The 20,199-nt window shown below is 54.7% G+C and overlaps 1 protein-coding gene across 2 annotated transcripts in view; it reads right to left on the reverse strand.

The window, feature by feature from the left end:
* GPAT4 (glycerol-3-phosphate acyltransferase 4) overlaps nucleotides 1-19,838 on the reverse strand; it is a 32,239-nt gene extending 12,401 nt beyond the window's left edge. Inside the window, exons 1-3 of one of the 2 annotated variants that reach the window (XM_062213755.1) lie at nucleotides 19,734-19,838; nucleotides 5,694-5,876; nucleotides 4,913-5,559 (exon numbers count right to left, since the gene is read on the reverse strand). In XM_062213755.1, coding sequence (XP_062069739.1) covers nucleotides 4,913-5,077 — 165 coding nt within the window. In that variant the 5' untranslated portion in view covers nucleotides 5,078-5,559; nucleotides 5,694-5,876; nucleotides 19,734-19,838. The remainder of the gene's footprint in view (nucleotides 1-4,912; nucleotides 5,560-5,693; nucleotides 5,877-19,733) is intronic. The other variant, XM_062213756.1, reaches the window with a different exon arrangement.
* Nucleotides 19,839-20,199: the final 361 nt, after the last annotated feature.

Below are 20,199 nucleotides of genomic sequence, written 5' to 3' on the forward strand. Positions count from 1 at the left end.
GGGTTCACAGTATCCAGCCAGCTTCCTTCACGCAGGGTGAAGCAATCCTGGGACACTGCTGGCAAGCAGGGCCTCCCCAGCTCTGCCGGGAGCTGGCCGGCTGTAACGGGCTCTCCGAAGGTCATCTAGTACAATGTGAAAACGGCCACAGAGGCAGGAACACACTCAAACCACCGCAGCCCCGAGTGTGTGCTGCCAGACGTGCTGTGGGACACGGGGAACCTTCCCTCCAGCGCTAGGTCAGCTGTTTACCTACTGCTGTGTTATGTTGCTATCACCCCTAACCGCTGGTGACTCCACTCCGGACCTCCGGCTTTGGGCGGCTTGATGCCAGGGGCTGCAATCCTTGGAAGCGTCTGCTCGCTCCCAGGTCGGGCAGCTCATACAGGCCGTCAGAGCCTTCCGGAGCTGGGAGCCGAACACCTACCTGTGGCCTGGATTCCTCGCAGCGCGGTGAGAGAGAGAGATCACGTGTCCACTGGCTCTCTCCCCAAACACCTACCACGGCCATGGGGCGGGAACTCAATCCAGGTCTCCCGTGGGGGTGGCAGGAACCCAATCAGTCAAGCCATCAGCACTGCTCCCCACCCCCGCCCCAGCATGCATCAGCGGGAAGCTAGTTAGGAGATGGAGCCTGGAATGGAACCCAGGCACTCCAGCGTGGGGTGCAGCGCCACGAGCAGCATCTTAACCGCGAGGCCAAATGCCCAGCCCCGTAAGTCTGTATTTGTACAATATACAGTCACGGGGAGAGTCACGGCATTAGGATGATCTCCAAGGGGCCGGCATTGTGGCACAGTGGGTTAGACACTGGCATCCCACACCAGCAGCCCTGCTTCTGATCCAGCTTCCTGGGAAGCCCAAGTGCTTGGGCCCCTGTCACCCACGTGGGAAGAGATCCCGATGGCATTCAGGCTCCTGGCTTTGGCCTGGGCCAGCCCTGGCTACTGCTGAACCAGGGGAAGTGAACCAGGGGGTGGAAGATTGATCTTTGAGCTTTCTTCCAGCTCTGAAATTATGAATAGTGCCCCAGTGTAGAAAGGAGTGAAGAAGCAAAGACAGAGAGTCTCTCTGCTGCAGACTGTGTGTCTGTGTCTCCCCCAGGTGGGATGCGGAGCGTTGTAGTGTTCCGAGGTGAGGTCTCGGGGAGGTGATATGGTGTGAAGGCAGCATGCTCACGTGTGGATCAGAGCTCCGACAAGCTCCTTCACCCCTCACCCCTCCCACAGCACGAGGGCACAGCAAGAAGAGATGGCTATGAGTCACACAGGTTCCCAACCCACCGTGTCCTAACGGTGGGCTTCCGGGCCTCTAAACTGGCGAATAAATGTGTCTCACAGCACCCCCCCACCCCAGTCTACAGCTGTTACAGCAGCCCCCACTGAAAAACAGTCCACACAAACAGCCACAGGCACAGGTGTGGCTGAGATGCACACACGGAGACACAGATGGGCACTTTCCAAGGCCGGACACCAGCCTGGCCAAATCCAGCTTACACATAACACCACCTTGGTCACACAGCATTCTGGTCCCTCTGGCCACTGCGAGCCAGGCAGAGCAGAGAGAGGATGAAGGCCTGACCCTCCTCCGGGGACACCGTGCCCCTGCTGACAGCGGTGGCCCTCTCCTCTCTGCAGCACAGGGCCCGGCCGTCACAGCCAGGAACCTCTGAGTGCCTGGACATTCCTCTGGGAAGAAGATGCATGAACCTCCGTTCTGGAATTCTAAATCTCAAGGTCCCCAATGTATTCATGCTATGCCCATCCCACTTATAAATCCTGGTGGCCCAGATCAGTGCTTTTCAAGACATGGCTTCAAACAGTCTCTGATGGCTCAGGCTGACACATCCCACAGACCGGCCCACACTACACACTTAACGAATCTCCTGCTGTGTAACTGCCATCTACACTGCCAGTCACCGAACGGACATCCTAGATACACAGTCTGACCAGAAGGAGGTACTTGGCTATAAACTCTAAAATGCTACTTGTGGGGGACAATTTCAAGGTGGAGTAAGGACTACACATGGATCCTGGGCCTCTGTCCTGCCCAAAGTCAGCCAAGTGAAGCTTTAACTACAGCAGGAGCCCTGGGCTCATCATTCTTAAAAAAGTCAACTGCCACAGCCCGTGAAAGTGGCACTTGCTCACACAGTGACCGCAAAGGCAGGCGCCACTGTCATGTCTGAAAGGCCTGCTCGACCTCCACCTACTGCAGGTCCTCTCCGGCGGCACAGGGCCTGGGCAGTGATCCCGGGTTCCACTAAAGACTTTTTCAGAGAACTGAATTCAAATAAGCACAGTACGTGCAGGCATCCCATGTCAGACTGCCTGGGTTCGAGTTCCAGCTCTGGCTCGCATTTCCTGCTTCCTGACAATGCAGACTTGGGAAGCAGTGGAGATGACTCAAGCCACTGGGCTCCAGCCAACCTACGGGAAGCTTGGATTGGGTTCTGGGCTTCTGGTTTGAGTTCGGCCTGGTTCTGGCCACTGCGGGCATTTGGTATGTAAATCTCTCAAAGTGAAAATAAACAAACATTCCACATTAGCAAAATAGACAATCCAAAAGACTGGATCACTACTTCTCAAATTTTTTTCAAATTTATTTATTTATTTGAAAGAGTGAAAGAGAGAGATGGGAAGACACAGAGATACTCCATCCACTGGTTCACCCCGCAAAAGGCTAAAACAACCAGGTATGGGCCAGGCCAAAGCCAGAAACCCTATCCAATTCTCCCCTGTGGGAGGCGGAGACCCAGGTATCTGGGCCATGTTCTGCGCTTTCCCAGGTGCATTAGCAGGGAGCTGGGTCAGAAGTAGAGCAGCTGCGACTCAAACTGGCACCCCACTATGGGATGGGGCTTAACCTTCTGTGCCACAACGCGAGGCCACTTCTCAGTTCCCGCGGGCTTATGAATCACCTATATCTTGAACCGCAGCCTTTAACGTGGCAGCGCTGAGATCCCCACACTAACCAGCTCCCAGGACACTCGTGCTGCCCATCTGTAGCCCACTCGAAGCAGCCCGGGATGAGCACAGGGTGGAATACCTGCAGCCCGTATCAGAGGATCTGGTTTGTGTGCTGGCTCAGCCTGAGAGTCCAGCTTCCTGCCAACACACCAGACCCCTGCCGGCAACACCAGAGACTCAGATTCAATTCCGAGTTCCTGGCTTCGGTCTGACCAGGACCATTTCGGGCGTTTGGGGAGTCAATCACCAGATGGAAGCTCTGTCTTTCAAATAAATAATAATAAATATATGATACTGATAATCCTGAAAAAAATACTCAAATATACAGAGGTGGCAGTGGTTCTACACTGTGAACAGTGGACAACAGTGGAGCTGCTTACTTTCACCTCAAGGTTTCACAGTGTAACAGAAATCATATTCTTGAGGCCCGTGTTGTGGTGTAGCGGGTAAAACTGCCGCCTGGAGTGCTGGCATCCCATATGAGTGCCCGTTCAAGTCCCGGCTGCTCCACTTCCTTTTATTTATTTATTTATTTGAAAGTCAGAGTTAAACAGAGAGAGGAGAGGCAGAGAGAGAGAGAGAGAGGTCTTTCAGCCACTGGTTCACTCTCCAATTGTCCGCAACGACCAGAGCTGAGCGATCCAAAGTCAGGAGCCAGGAGCTTCTTCCAGGTCTCCCACGTGGGTACAGGGGCCCAAGGACTTGGGCCATCTTCTACTGCTTTCCCAGGCCATAGCAGACAGCTAGATAAGAAGTGGCGCAGCCGGCAGCTTTACCCACTACACCACAGCGCCGGCCCCTGCTCTACCTCTGATCCAGCTCCCTGCTACGGCCTGGGGAAGCAGAATATGATAGCCCAAGTCCTTGGGCCCCTGCACCCATGTGGGAGACCTGGAAGAAGCTCCTGGCTCTATATCGGCGCAGCTCCGCTGTTGCGGCCAATTGACGAGTGAACCAGCGGATGGAAGACCTCTCTCTCTCTCTCTCTCTCTCTGCTTCTTCTTCTCTCTCTGTGTAATTCTGTCTTTCAAACAAACAAATTAATTTTTTCTAAAAAAGAAATCATGTTCTTGTAAGGATATTAAATGCCAAAAAGATAGAACTCATGATTCAATGATGCTCACAGACACACTTCCCACTGTAAAGTAACACTGCCTACGGCTCCCTTAATCGGGGCCTCCTTGTTCACTGAAATACAGGTATTTATTCTGCCTACTAGAGTTATAAGGAAGCAGAGGAAAATGAAAAAAATTAGTCCATAAGCCATAAGATAGCACATGAACAAACACACTGTGCTATTTTTACCATCGTGAGTGTGTTTCTCACATTCTACCAGGTCTTGGTGGGTGGCTACTGAAAACAGACGTTGGAACCGTGCCATCCACTCTCTGGACAGCTGCACAGACCCCTTCCAGGAAACTGCCTGCTTTGCAACGTGACCAGTCCTGCTCCAGGGTGCACTCCGGGAAGTCCTGACACACGTCGAGAAACTCACTATCCTTTCCCTTCATTTTTAAGAAAACCAAACAACCTACAGCACCCCCCCCCCCATTCATTCTTCTGGTCTGAAATGCAAGAACCTCCTTCAGATGAATGCTTGGGAGAGAAAAGGCCCTCCGGCGCCAGCCAGGGAGGGGATTGGGGCAGCAGGTGCGCCGCCACAGCCACCTAAGAGGGGCAGAGTCTCGTAAGCTTCTGTCCGTAACCCTAAGCCCCACTGTCTTTGCGGTCAACAGGCAGGCGTGGTTAGCACCGCATGAATCCCACACACTGGGCGCTGAGCTCCAGAAGACAGACTGGCGAAGGCTTGAGAGGCACATGTTTCGTTAACTCTCTCTCCTCAAAACGCCGCTGCCCGTCCCCCCACCTCTCTCCGAAGCCGACAGCGCTCACAGCCAGCCAGCTAAGAAAACGCACGCTCGCCTGGGAAGCAGCCTACTCACCGCGAAGATTTTCAACAGCGTTTTCATGTAGAGCTTCCGGATGCCAAAGGAGACTCCAAAAACGGCCGGGACGATGATGAACACGAGCAGCAGGGTGAAGAGGACGGTCAGGGAGAGGCCCAGCAGGCTGACGATCAGGCTATCAAAAGGCAGCAGCAGGAGCATGGTGGAGGCCCCGCAAGGCTGGCGCCCCACCACGCACACAGCACAGGTTTCAGAGGGTCCTTCCCGACAGCGCCGGCCGGCGACAGCGAGCACGTCCCTGGCGGGGGGCACACTCCATTCCACGGCTCACATGGCTCGCCGGCCCGGGCAGACGGCGGGGGCGGGGAGCGACAGCAGGGAAGGGCCGCAGGAGGCAGCCTGGGAGTGCCGGGTCTCCCCCGAACAGACGGGCCGAGGAGGTGACCAAGGCAGGGAGATGCATGCGAGGCCAGGCTGAGCGTCCGTGCGAGCGAGGGGCCTCTGTGCCGCTAGCCCGCTGCTGCTTCCAGAGGTGTGTTTTTCCTGTCCAAGAGCATCTAGCAGCTAAATCTGTCCTGCAGGTCTGTCGGTGCCAGAAGTACCAAGAAGAAAGATCCTGATCACTTCTGAGGAGGTGGCGTGACTGCTGGCACTTCACACAGAAGGCTTTTGAACTTGAGTATCTGGAAATTAAATAATCATTTTACTTCAAAGTTCCTCCGCAGGCTGTGAATCATGTCCACCGCGGAGCATTCACATCTGGCCGTGCTCCCCTCTGGAGCGGCTCTTGGCGCTGTGGCTCCCAGGACCCTCCTACCTGGAGAGCTACAGTCTGAGCCAGCAGGACGCAGAGGCTGGCACACAGTGGCGCATGCTGCCCGCGGCGAGCGAGACGCCGGTCGCGTCTGGCATTGGCTCCCTCTCGACAGTCTTCTCCCTAAGGCCCCTGCACAGCGGTGACCTGGGCTCTTGGCAAAAAGGTGCTTACATGCTGCCAAAGCTGGAGGTGGAAAGAGAGACAGCGTCAGTCACGCCGGCCAGAGGGAGAACCATCAGGACACTGGGGGGCAGGTGCGGGGAGCCTGCCTCAGGGCCGGCGTGTCCGGTCACCAAGGTCAGGGGACCAAGCCGGCACAGACCGCACACACACACACGGTGCGGTTTTCAGCTCTAATGATAGAATATGCGGTCACCCACGCTTTAAAATAGAAATGACGTGTGTGAAAGGCCGGCACCGCGGCTCAATAGGCTAATCCTCTGCCTGCGGCGCCGGCACCCGAGGTTCTAGTCCCGGTTGGGGTGCCGGATTCTGTCCCAGTTGCTCCTCTTCCAGGCCAGCTCTCTGCTGTGGCCCAGGAGGGCAGTGGAGGATGGCCCAAGTGCTTGGGCCCTGCACCCGCATGGGAGACCAGGAGGGGGCACCTGGCTCCTGGCTTCAGATCAGTGCAGTGCAACGGCCATAGCGGCCATTTGGGGGGTGAACCAACGGAAGGAAGACCTTTCTCTCTCTCTTTCTCACTGTCAAAAAAAGATAAAAAGGTATACTCCGAACAGCAAATCTCCCTCCCTCCCGTTTCCAGAGCTTGCCACAGCCACAGCCACAGCCACAGCCACAGCCACACTGCCAGGCCGGTGGCTCTCCCCGGGCGGTGCATAGGCTCACACACACAGGAACCCACGCATGCCCTCCCACCCGCCTGGCAACACTGCTCTTCACCTCGTTTCTAGTGTGCTGTGGCTGAGTGCCTGTCTTTGGGGGTGGGGCGAGGGGCGGTCCATCAGCACACACCACCCTCACTTTTGAAAGCTGTGGTTTCAGCCGGACCACCGTAACTAACTTCGTGAGTCAGTCTCCGAAGGCTGCACACTTCACTGTTACACATAGCGTGGCATGAGTAACTGGTGCACACGGGATTTAGCACACAAAATGCACACAGGAAATACACGTCCAGGGCAAGTTCCTGGAAACAGAATTGCGAGGGATAAGAAATACGCGTTGTGACTTTTCCAAGACACAGTCGCACTTTCTATCTGGAGATTAAATCCCTCCAGCCTACCTGACTGCACCGGCTGCTCATTTTTAAATCCCACTATTTCAAATATCTCACACAAGTATCTCAGTGTTACGTTACTAACTCCAGATCACAAGTGACCAACACACACAAGTGCTGACCGTGGAGTACCCTGTCCAGTCTCCGGCTGCACGTCCATCACTGCAAGCAGCTGTTATTGAGGTCAAGACCCTGAACAGATCAACGGGTACTGACCTCATGCAGTCTCCCCAGTGCTGTGCAGAACTCAAACCTTCCACACGGCACCTCATCTGGTTATCCCACACATCAGGAGGCTGAGCGAGAGGCAGACACAGACCCAGCCCTCTCCCCCGCGCCCCCCCGCTCCACGTCCCGCAGCCAGTAATCCAGTGCCCCCCAAGGACACGACATTTCGGTGGCCCTGAGTCACACACGCTAGTTCCTATTTCTGATCCTGTACTTCTTCCACTCTCACGCGACTATTGCTAAGTTACCGCCTGCCTGCACGACAGGCGCTAAGCTAACAGGCGGCGTACACATCCTATCCACTTACTTCTCACAACTGTCCCGGGGAGGGCCTGTCATCACTGCTACTGACAGAGAGGCTCAGAAGCTTAAGACACCCCCAGGGCCACGCAGCCATAGTGGTGCGGCAGGAACCAGGACGAGCCCCGGGTCTCAGCGCCCCGGCTCCTTCACACCTATGCTGTCCCGCAGCCCAAACCACCCTGAAATAAAGGACACTTCCCCCGTGCCCTGCCTGCTCCACCGCGCTTCCCTCCCCGTGACCGGAGGAAAACCACATGGCAGATCTGATTCTTGCATCAGATTCTGCTGTTCTCGGAATCCAGGGGACAGAGGCGCGCTCCACTGTTACAAACTGTCCACCCGGCTGACTGCTTCCGCCAGGTGTGAAGCCATGCTCCTGCACTCCTTCCGCCTGTCCGGTCCCAGCCTAAGCCCAGGGCCACACCAACCTACTTTCCCCTCCCAGACCCCCGGCTTCCGAGGGAGAGGCAGCAGGAGCCCTCTGGCCCACTGCTCAAGGTCACCACGAGTCCCATGTGCCCAGTGACCGACACTAGGCCCCCGTGCCTCCCCCACCCCAACTCCGGCTTAGACTGCTTTTTTTTGGATCACAATCAACTGAGAATTCCCAAGGTGATTCTGGGGTCATGTCCCCAAAACATTAACTAAACACATGTAGCAAGAAACTCATTTCTTCACCTAGTCCAGGGGTTGGCAAAACATTGCCAGGAGCTAAATCTGGCTACGGCCTTTTTCACAAGGCTCACAAGCTAGAGCAGCTTTCAGGTCTTTAAAGGCATGGGAAGGAGGTGTGACAAACCGGCGAAGCGAAGCCTGAAGCCTGAATGTTTACTCTCTGGCCCTCTACAGAGGAAGTGACTGCTCCACTTGCTGCCCCCACCCCAGCTCTTGTCACTGAGTGCAGCCTCTGGAACGGGGAACAAGTGAAGTAGCCAAACGAGGTATCCCGCCAGCACTCAACAACCTTCCCGTAGATTCTCAGAAGTAGAGGAAACAGCAAGCGAACTGTGGACAAGAAAGTTCTCCGGGGCCGGTGCCGTGGCTCACTTGGTTAATCCTCCGCCTGCAGCGCCGGCATCCCATATGGGCGCCGGATTCTAGTCCCAGTTGCTCCTCTTCCAAGCCAGCTCTCTGCTGTGGCCCAGGAAGGCAGTGGAGGATGGCCCAAGTGCTTGGGCCCTGCACCCGCATGGGAGACCAGGAGAAGCACCTGGCTCCTGGCTTCGGATCAGCACGATATGCCAGCTGCAGTGGCCATTGGAGGGTGAACCAATGGCAAAAAGGAAGACCTTTCTCTCTGTCTCTCTCTCTCACTATCCACTCTGCCTTTTAAAAAAGAAAGAAAGAAAGAAAGAAAGAAAGAAAGAAAGAAAGAAAGAAAGAAAGAAAGAAAGAAAGAAAATAAGTTAGTTCTCCACCATCTTGCCGGGATTGGTGAGAAATCATTAAGGCTTGGGGCAACTGGTGCCGTAAGGCCCCCTTTGACACAGACTTCCACATCTATGAGGTGCGTTTGTGTGTGTGCATATCTGGCCCTGCCACACCAAATCCACCAATCTCTAACTCAATCAATGGTTAGCAGGCCATTTTCTAAGCTGCTAACTCCATGTGGCCCAGGAATGACGTCAGAGACACCCTAATGGCCCATGGCAGCCGAGAGGTGCTGAGGCCCATCGAGGCGCCATTTCCAGGTAACTGCTGGCTCAGCAGAGCTCCGCCTTGCTTCAAGTAAACACAGCTACGACCCCTTCCAGAGCGCAAGGTGGGGCAGCCTTGTCCTTCGACCTTGCCCAGCCTGATGCCAGACCAGAGCTCCCCAAGAGCCCGGACGTTCTGAGAAAAACAGAAGCAGCCAGCCAGTTCTGAGCCTTTGAGGAAGCCTTCACCCTAGGAAGCAACGGAGCCCCTGCTGGGTGAACTCAGCCCCCCAGCCCACGCAAGGGCAGACAACCACAGGCAGACAGTATGTGCTGGACACTGCTGGGTGTCAGTTATTTAGCAGGGAACAAACATGCCTAGAGACGAGCATTAAACAAAAGCATACCTCCCAAACTTTGATGACGGCTACCAAAGAAAAAATGGGAGAAAAAAATGACAGAGGGAAGTCAATTCAAATGGAGCAGCAAGGCCAGTTCTGAGCTGATGGCGAGGCAGCTGCTTTCAGCTGGCTGCTTGCGACACATCCCAGTCAGGGGACACAACTGTCAGAATCTGGCTAGAGATGACACACGCCGACCCCAAAGGTAAGACGTGCTGCATAACCACGCAGGATACATGCCTATGGAAAGCACACCCGGCACAGCCTCACACCCCGGGACCCCAGGAAGTGCTGCCGTCTGCCACTTCATTAGATCACAAGAAACCCAGGGGACTGCCAACAACTCTAGGTACCAAACTGTAAGGATGACGTGAGCCCTCGAGCCCCAAAGCAGTAAGCGCCCGGATAAAGGAGGACTCAGAATTCCAATTACAGTGAGACGGCCAAAAAGTTCTGGTAAACTACTGCAGTGGAGAACGGGAAAACCCTCAAACAGCGCTGCCTGTAAGAAAAACAACGTACATAAGCTTAGCTCCAGCAAGCCTGCACACTGAAATGTATCCCCGATCGGGGGCAGGTGCCGGCCGCCTGGGGAACAGGTGGCAGTGTCTGCAGATGTATCTGGTTGTGACAATTCGGGCTGGGAGCATCACTGGCACGGGCGCACAGATGACGTTCAACGTCCCATAATGTACAGGATAGCTATCATGACGCAGGGACATTTTCCCCAAGTGTCAACAGGACCAAGCATGAGAAATTCGGTGCTACTTTTACACTACATGCACAATGACAGTATGTGCTAGGTTACTGAGTGCAGCACCATAACACCAAAAAAATAAAAACCACTGTCCATCAACTGAGGACACAATGGAATACTGTCACCTGTTAGTAAGACCCATTCACACACACTGATCAGAAACAGCACTGTTCCCAACAGCACCGCCTGCAAGGGAGGGGGGGAAGGAGAAACCCACAGGTTACAGGTATTTGTGAAGTGTCTCTGGGGAGACACAGGACACAGGCTCCCACTGCTGCCTCCACGTTTCTCCTTTCGGAATCTTTAAGGACCTGCAGTAATCCTTCTGAATGGGCATTGCATTCTCCTGGCTCAGAAACCAGAAGAAATACAGCAGGGTTTGAATCCTGGCTCCTTGCTTAACTAGTAACGCAGCGTGACTTCGGGTAAATCGCTGGATCTGAGCTTCTTTAGCAACGTCTGCTGAGAGCACCGTTGGAACCCTTACAAGAGATGTAAAGCTCTCTTCACACAGTGCCCGGGAAAGGTAGAGCCTAAGACGCGTGGGCTGTTACTAGTACTGTGCTGGGCCCTGGTCACGGGGAAGAGGATGCTTCCCGAGAAGGAATGACAACACCGGAAGGAGAAATCTCTTCCAACTACCGCGCGACAGAGCTGACAATCCTCAACAGCTGGGCTGCGCCGATCCCGCCCGGAAACTGCACGTGGCCTGACCTGCAGACAAACAGAGCCACAGCCAGTCTGAACAGCCCGGTGTAGGAACCCAGGGAAAGACAGCGCACTGCGCGAATGCCAGCAGTCAGAAGGCAGTCCCTGACTCCAGGAGGCAGGGGGAGGGCAGCGGGCCCACAGAAGGCACCAATTCTCCACCTGGAAAGGCCCTGAGGGCTGGGAGAGGCGGGGGGAGGTACTGAGACCACCACCAACCTCCTATCTGATCACAAGTAACACGCATGCTGTTCTCTAACTGAAAGCAGTGGGGGAGGGGGCAGGCATTCAGCCCAGCAGTAAGACCCCGGTCAGGAAGTCTGGCATCCCACTTCAGACCTCCCAGGTTTGTGCCCTAGCTCAGCTTCTAACTCCAGCTTCCCGCCAATGCACACCCCAGGAGGCGGTGGTGAGGGCTCAAGCGGCTGGGTTCCTATCATGCACATCAAAGACCTGTACTGAGCACCCAGCTCCTGGCCTTGGCTGGCCCGTGTTCAGCCACTGTGGGCATCTGGGAGGGAGCCTGCTCTGTAATTAAAAGGCAGGGGCAGGGTGGTGGAGGACTACAGACAGAGGCACAGCAGAGCTGAGAGGACCTCCGGCGACAGGAAGATGGGAGCTGGCAGAAGCCGATCAGTCCCAGAGAGCACTCGGGCAGATCAAGCCGGCAAAAGCAGATTTGCTTGGGACACCTGCTACGGTTTAAAGACTTGTCCCCAAAGTCTTAGGTTCACTCAGGTGGAAGAGGCTGCAAACATAATCCTATTATAGTGTCCGGAGGCGGGACTTTGGACTGGACTGAGTCAGTGCCACTCCATGACTGGGTCCTGAGAGCTTCACATGGGACCAGACCGACACAGACCACGCCGTGAGGAACAGATGCATGCCTCAGCACAGACCACCTGCACAACACCATCCTGAGTGAAAGCAGCCAGTCACAAAGGATCACTCTTTCTGTAACACATTTACATGAAGCGGGCAATGCAGCGACAGAAAGTGGCTCAGTGGCAGAGATAAGGGACTGATAGCTACAGGGCATGGTTTCTTTTCCAGATGATAAAAGCCTTCTATGATGCACCTGGTGACAGCTGCAAATATCTAGAAATAAACACCAGTGAACTGTAGCTTCAGGTGAGATATATAGTGTGTGAACCGTACCTCCACAAAGTTAGAAAAAATAACGTAGGACTGAGTGACATTCAAAAGCAGGCTGCTTGGGTCGGCGCCGTGGCTTAACAGGCTAATCCTCCGCCTTGAGGCGCCGGCACACCGGGTTCTAGTCCTGGTTGGGGTGCCAGATTCTATCTCGGTTGCCCCTCTTCCAGGCCAGCTCTCTGCTATGGCCCAGGAAGGCAGTGGAGGATGGTCCAAGTCCTTGGGCCCTGCACCCGCATGGGAGACCAGGAGAAGCACCTGGTTCCTGGCTTTGGATCAGCACGATGCACCGGCCGCTGGAGGGTGAACCAACGGCAAGAAAAAAGGAAGACCTTTCTCTCTCTCTCTCACTATCCACTCTGCCTGTCAAAAAAAAAAAACAAAAAAAAAAACAAAAAAAAACAGGCTGCTTAGGGACAGGCCTTGTGGTGCAGCACGTTAAGCCCATGCTGGGGACACACCCATCCCACAGGACAGAATGCCACCTTGAGTGTTGGCTGCTCTCCCATCCAGCTCCCTGCTAAAGCACGTGGGGAGGCAGCAGAAGATGGCCCAAGTGCCTGAACCCCTGTCACCCTCGTGGGAGACCCGGATGGAGTTCCTGGCTCTGGGCTTCAGACTGGCACAGCCCCGGCTGTTGTGGCCATCTGGGGCGTGAACCAGCCAAGAGAAGATATTCTCTGTCTTCTCTCACTCACTTGCTCACTCTCTCTCCCTTTCTGTGTTTATGACAAAAATCTATCTTTTTCCAAAAAGCAGGCTCTCTCGGGAGACACTCCCTTGAGCTGGACTCTGCAGGACGGCAGGCAGATGATGGGGACGCCCTCTCTGAAGAAGAGCGCCAGCCGTGTCTTCCCTTGCAGCTGTGGCCCTGGCGTGCATCTGGCACACCGGTTAAGACGCCCCCTGCTGCTGTGCTCGGGCCTTGCAACCTGGCTGCCAGCAGATGTGCACGCTGGGAGGCAGCTCGATCCCTGCCACCCGTGAGACCTGGACTGAGCCCCCAGCTCCCGGCTTCAACTTCATTCAGCCTCTGGCCTGAAGCCACCATGGGCATTTTGGGAAGTGAGTCAGTGGCTGGGAGCCGTCTCACAAGTAAATAAATAATTAAATAAATGCATCTTTGCATTGTGGACTTAGTAAAGCACACAGACACCTGAAAAGGCTACTAGCAAAACTAGCCCTTGTCTCTTCAGAGCTTTGTCATCTCAGGCAGACAATGTTCCACCTTCCGGTCTTCTCATCTGTACAATGGGGTTATGCATCCCACGGTAGTGCTGTGAAGGTGAACTGGCACTGTGGCACATGGAGCCATCAGTGTAGTAGCAGCTGGCACAAGTGTTCAATAAACAGACGCTGCTGTTAATCACCACTCTACAGCTGGTGGCAGGAATAATAAAATGACGACAAGCCACAATTTTCTTACTGCTTGACCACTGGAAATTCTAGTCCAACCTCCTCATTTTATGGCTCAAGTAACTGAGCCTTGGAAGGGTTACATGAGTGGGACAGGTTAAGAACTGGCTAGTCACAGAGGCAGGGCTGTAATCAGCTCTGATCCCGGGCTAGGGGTCTCTGCTCCCCAGGCTCACCCCTTGTTTGCTTTGGGTTAATACTGCAGAGAAAACCCAACCATGTCTCCTGTTTTACTCAGAGCCAAATGTTCCCCCACTGGGACACGCACACACAGACACAAAGGAAAGGTATGCTGGGCTAACCTGACAGCCAAGGGTATCAGCTGTAATGGAACCTAGGAAACCTGCTTTGGGGCTGGTGCTGTGGTAGGTTTAGCTGCCATCTACAGTGACGGCATCCCATATGGCCACCAGTTCGAGTCTCGGCTGCTCCATTTCCGATCCAGCTCCCTACTAATGGCCTGGGAAAGCATCAAAAGATGGCCAAAGTGCATCCACGTGGGAGACCTGGAAGAAGCTCCTGGCTCTGGCTTGACCCAGCCCTAGCTGTTACGGCCATTTGGGGAGTGAATCAGAGGATGGGAGATCAATCGCTCGATCTCTCACTCTCTTTTTCCCTGTCTCTGTTAACTCTGCCTTTCAAATAAATACATTTAAGGGGGATGGAGTTAAAAAATTAAAAAGGAAAACAAATTAATTTGCTTCAACAGGATCCTGCTGCTGTGTGGGGAAAGCACTCATGTTTCCAGGACGACAGGGCAGCACACAGAACTGCTAGGCTGAAGTGAACCTTAAGTGCTGAAAACCAAGAACACACACACTGCTGCCATCGAAGCTAGATGAAATAAATCAGCCAACACAAAGCCAGGATAGGAGAGGCCAGAGGACGGATGACTCAACTCACCAGGGAGAGGGAGAAAACAATCAGTTTCAGGGTCTCAGTCTTATCTGAGGTCACTGTGACCTCCACGAGTTACCACTGGATAATAAGTAACCCGGTGCCAAGCTGACCCCGAAGCAACCTAACAGTCCCTGAAAGCTGGCAAAACAAGAAGACAAGGGCTATTCGGATACTCAGGGCCGTTCAGCGGCTTAGGAGAGCACAATTTGATTTGCTGGGGCTTTAAGATCCAAGACATTTCATTACTCAACCTGACCACTGCTGATTGTTCAATTTCAAAATTGCCGTTTGGGAACCTGCACTGTGGCATAATGAGTAAAGCCACCACCTGCAGTGCCAGGATCCCGTATGGGCACCGGTTCGAGACCCGGTGCTCCACTTCTGATCCAGCTCTCTGCTATGGCCTGGGAAAGCAGCGGAAGATGGCCCAAGTCCATGGGCCATCTGCGTGGACCCAGAAGAAGCTCCTGGCTCCTGGCTTTGATCGGCCCAGCTCCAGCCAGTGTGGCCAATTGAGGAGTGAACCACTGAATGGAAGACCTCTCTCTCTGTCTCTCCCTCTCTCTGTAACTGTCTTTCAAATAAATAAAATAAATCTTTTTTAAAAAGTCTTTTTGTGTAGCTTACTTTCCCCAGCAATGATGGTTCTGAGAATCATTCCCGTCATTGTGCCCCCAGCACCCCCCTTCTACCGCTCAGCAGCACTCCGTTTCCTGGCCGTACCACAGCTGTTTCACCTGCTCACTGACGGCAGGCGTGTTTAGGTTGTTACAAACATAGCTGCCGTGCCGAGTCTTCAGGAGGACACAGGCTTTCACTCCTTGAGTAAACAGCTGGGACTGGGATGACTACTAATGGTGAGGTGGGGGGTGCTCGGGTTTTACGGTTGCACCGACATGTGTTCCCACCATCAGCAGACCTCCACCTGCACTCCGTGGGCAGTCTTTCATGCAGACACACATAGGATCCTAAGTGCTATCTTTGATTTTTGATTTGCATTTCCTTAGTGCCTATTGATACTGGTGTTCTTTCATGTGTTTAGTTGCCATTCACAGCTCCACTTCAAGTCCAAATCTTTTGCCGATTTCTTGCGAGGTTATTTTATTACTGAGTTTATTACTAGTTATCTTAAAAAGTCAAGCTGTTTCTACCCAATGACTGGGCGGTATTATTTAAAATGAGAAGTAATACCACTGAATCGTACACTTAAAAAATGTTCAGATGGTTAAACAAAAAAAAAAAAAAGAGAGAGAGAGAGATTGATTCCCCACACACACAAACTGAGAAAGCATTTTCACCACAGATACAAAATTTCTGACATCAGACCTGAGTTCAACTCTGTAAATCACTAACACATTAAAAAACAAAAAACAAAAAAAAAACAAAAACCACTGACCACAACCACAAATTCTAACCTCAGAACTGAACATTACCAAAATGCTTCTTCATCCTACGTTCTGCTGACAGTGATTCTGTGCTGTCCACAAGAGCAGGCACTACCCACACGTGACCCTGGAGTGCTCGAAACGTGCCGCCAAGGTGAAACACACCCCGCAGTCCCATGTCTTAGTAAGAAAAACAGCACGTGAAGAGGCCTCATCTGGAATCTTTTCATTACACTAAGAGTTTTATTTTATTAGTCAAGAGGCAGAGAGGGGCAGACAGCTCTCTTACCCGCGGAGGTTCACTCCCAAATGCGCAGACTGACCGATGTTGGGCCAGGCCAGAGCCGGGGGTGCAGTTCAGGGCCTCCACCGAGTGGCAGGGCCCAGTCACTCCGAGTCTGCAGTAGTCAGGGCTGGAGTCGGGAGCCAGAGCCTGGGATCAAAGCCTGACGACCTGATACGTGATGTAGCTGTCTTAACCAGGAGGCCAAATGCCCGCTTATACTTCTTATCAGTATACTTCTTATACTGATTACATCCTGAAGTGCCATTCCAGACAAACAGGTCAATATATTACTTTCACTTGCTTTAGAAAGCAAGTAACAACTGTATACAACTGTGTGGTACCATGTGATATTCTGACACACACATACACTGTGGAATGACTAAACCAATATAATTAACCCATCACTTTACTTTTTCCTAAAGGAGCCACTACATTTGAAACTACACGTGGCTTACGTTGTTTCTCTATGGGCAGCTCTGATTAAAAACTTTTTCAAGTAAAAGCTTGAAAATCATGTCTCTCCAAGTGCTAAGAACAAAGCACGCGCGTGAACACCACCTTCCCTGCACTGTTCTCTGAGTGGTGAGGCGAGCCGCGCAGTGAGCAGGGGCTCAGAGGCACTGGGAGTCTTCAGGTCTAGGTGACCACCCACGGGCTTCCTGCACTACAACTGTGCTCAATGTTTTTTAACTGAAAAAGTCAACAGCAAGGTACTCTGCTCCTACTTGTTACAAAGCGTTTTTCTAGTACCACAGGTGCTCAAAACCTGAACAACACAGAGAGGTTCTTCAAAGGTAGCCAATTTATTTGGGAAGGCCACTGCCACCCAGAACACCAACACCACGCCACAGTCAACTGGGGGTGTATTCAAGCAGGCTGAGGCAAGGGAAAGTTCTTAAAGGCAAAAGGAGAGCATCACATGAATTATTTTTAAATAACAACCCTTGGCTTGGCCAGGTCAGTCACAAGAGCGGTGTCAGGCCAAGACCACGCAGGCAGCTTGGGGGCAGGCACCCTGCAGAGGTTAATTGGTTCTGACAGGAAACTGAGTTCCTGGCAGAGTATCCTGTGACGGGTCTTGCTAGCACAGATAGGTGCACGGAATCCCACGCCACACGGTCGCCCCGCCTGGCTTTACTTTGCTACTGGCAGAGTTTGACAAAAGTGACTCCATTTTCATTCTGACAGCTTGCACAAGCTCCTGAGCCTCGAGTTAACAGGCGTAATCCAAACGTCCTAACTACTATACGAGGCAAAAATAAAGAAGGCCCTAGGAAAGGAGCCAAGCCCCTGTGACGGCATAGCAGGTGCATGTCTCAGGAGAAAGAGCGGCCGGGAGACTCCCAACACTCACAGCCGGGACACAGCCGGGCTGGGTGCTGCTCGGCCAGGCTGTCCCCACCAACAGGGATGGGACAAGAAGCAAACAACAGGCCCCAACTCTGCAGCACGGCTCAAGTTTAGCCAGGCCCCCCAAAAAATCTCCAGAAAGCAAGGGACTTTTCTTTAACAATAACCGCTTGTAAGACACACAGTGGGGGAAAGCGGTGCACTGTTTAGTGGAAACCACGTCGCAAGCTAGGCTGGAATCCGGACAGATGCAAAATAAACACACAGAACACACTGCCCACGCCTTCCGCTGCCCCCCACATTCAGGGGTAATGACACCCGGATGCTGCTATGTCAAGGGGTATTTCCATAAACTGGATGTGCATGATAATTCCTACGTGATCACAAGTTCACGAATGTCCCTTCTAAAAATGCATTTGCAATGATGCTACAGCGTATGAAGAACCTGAACTTACAATGCAAACTCAAACAAGTCTGCCCACCAGGAGTCACTGGCTCACAGCATTCCTTGGAGAGAAAGGTTACCCCCATTTGAAGGGGGATGAGAAAACTGGGGGCTGGCATCGGAGCGCAGCGGTTAAGGTGCCACTTACAAAGCCAGCATCCCAGATCAGGGTGGTTCAAGCCCTGTCTGCTCCGCTTCTGACCCAGCTCTCTGCTAATGCGCCTGGGAGAGTAGCAGAAGACGGCCCAAGAGCTGGGGCCCCTGCCACTCATGTGGGAGGCTTGGGACCGCTGGGCAGTGTGAACAGTGACCAAGTAGATGGAAGATCTGTTTGTTCCCACCTCTCTGTCACTCTTTCAGGTAAATAAACCTTTAAAGAAAAAAAAGGGTAAGAAAATTGAGGAACAAATTCCTGAGACAACAACAACAAAAAAAGCACAAGCCGTGGTCCCCTGGCACCTTTTATTAATATTCCCTCAGCTTTCAAGAGGAAAAGACCAGGGCCGGCGCTGTGGCGCAGCGGGTTAACGCCCTGGCCCAAGCGCCAGCATCCCATATGGGCGCCTGTTCAAGTCCCGGCTGCTCCACTTCCGATCCAGCTCTGTGCTATGACCTGGGAAAGCAGAAGATGGCCCAAGTGCCTGGGCCCCTGCACCCGCATGGGAGATCTGGAAAAAGCTCCTGGCTCCTGGTTCGGATCGGTGTAGCTCCGGCTGTTGCGGCCAACTGTGGAGTGAACCAGCGGATGGAAGCCCTCTCTCTCTCTCCCTCCCCCTCTCCTCTGTGTAATTCTGACTTTCAAATAAATAAATCTTTTTTTTTTTTTTTTTTTTTTAAGAAAGGACCGGGGAACCCTTTTATCAAATAGGTCTGAATGTTACCCAGATCTCCTATAGCTTGTTCTTATTCTCAATGTGGCAGACCGTTTCTGAGGTCAGAAATTCCCCACGCCGCCTCAAAACTGCCTAGAGCTCGTCGTCCGCCCCACGTTTGGCTAAGTGACGGCGGCACACTCCCCAGTTCTATGGCTCTGCGTGCATCCAGCCCCTTCTAGAACCGGAGTGTGGGGTCCCAGCCCTCCTGTGCCTTTCTCTCCCCCCGGAGGAAACCTCGCGAGGGGCGGGCACTGTGGCAGAGAAGGCTGGACGCCCACCTGTGGATCCCGACAGGCCAAGGCATCTCGGTAACCCAGGGGCCCCTGGAAGAGTTGGTGAGGGCGACCTGAAAATCCTGGGGCAGATCTGAGACGACTTCCGGTTAACCCTGTCCCCCACCCACCCCACCCGCGGCAGGTGCACCGCCAACTCCACCTGTCACCCGGAGGAGGGCTCACCCCGGGAAAAAGGACCGACAGGCCAGCCTCGGCTGAGGCTCGCTCTCCCACGGAATCCTCCACAATGCCAAGTCCGCTCCGGGGGAGAGGCGCCGCCCGCCCGAGTGGCATCCACCACGGCAGCATCTCCCGCGGACACGGCCCTGCGCGGACGCTCTCGGGGTGGGGGGCTCGGCTAGAACCCGGGGACACCGCGCGGGGCCCCCCGAGCCCCTCGGCCGCGGTGGAGGCTGCGCACCGCGGGAGCCGCCCGGGGCCGGCCTCTCCCCGGCCACGCCGCCGCGGTGGGGAGGCCGGCAGAGCCCGCGGCGCTGGGACGCCCCCACCCAGGCCGCAGGACCGCGCGCCCTGAGGGCCGCCGGGGCCCGGCGAGGCGGCGGCGAGTCCGGACCGCAGGCCCGCGCGCGGCGGCCGACCCCGCACCCCGCGCCCCCTCAGCTTCCCGGACCCAAGGCCCCCGGGCCGCCCACCTCCCAGAAAGGCCAGGCTCCCGCCTACTCACCGACCGCCGGGCGCCTCCGCGGGACGCTGCCTCCCGCCCAAGCCGCCGCCGCCGGCAGAGAGGCGTGCGTGAGGACGTGCGCGCGCCCGCCTTTGTCTACGCCGCTTTGACGTGACCCGGCGCGTCCCGGCGCGCGCCCGGGGCCGCCTAATCTCCCGCGGCACTCGCTCGGGGCGGGGCCTGGAGCAGGGGGCGGGCCCGGGAGGGGCCGCGGGGCGGGGCCTGGGGCGTGGTCGAGACGGCCGTCCCTCCCCGCCCCCGCCCGGGCCGTGCGGGCGGATGCTCCGCGGGCGGCGCCTGCTGGAGTCTGGGCGGGGAGGTCCGCCGTGGCCGGCGAGGAGGGGCAGCGGTCACCGCCGCACGGTGCGGTCGGGGCTGCTTGTGTGCGGCGAGCTTGCGCACGCAGGGCCCGGCACCCTCCAGCTCCAGCTCCCCAGAGAGGCGTCCCAAGTCCAGCCTTGGCGCG

The sequence above is a fragment of the Lepus europaeus genome, chromosome 16 (genome assembly GCF_033115175.1).
Source record: "Lepus europaeus isolate LE1 chromosome 16, mLepTim1.pri, whole genome shotgun sequence".
Taxonomy (NCBI): domain Eukaryota; kingdom Metazoa; phylum Chordata; class Mammalia; order Lagomorpha; family Leporidae; genus Lepus; species Lepus europaeus.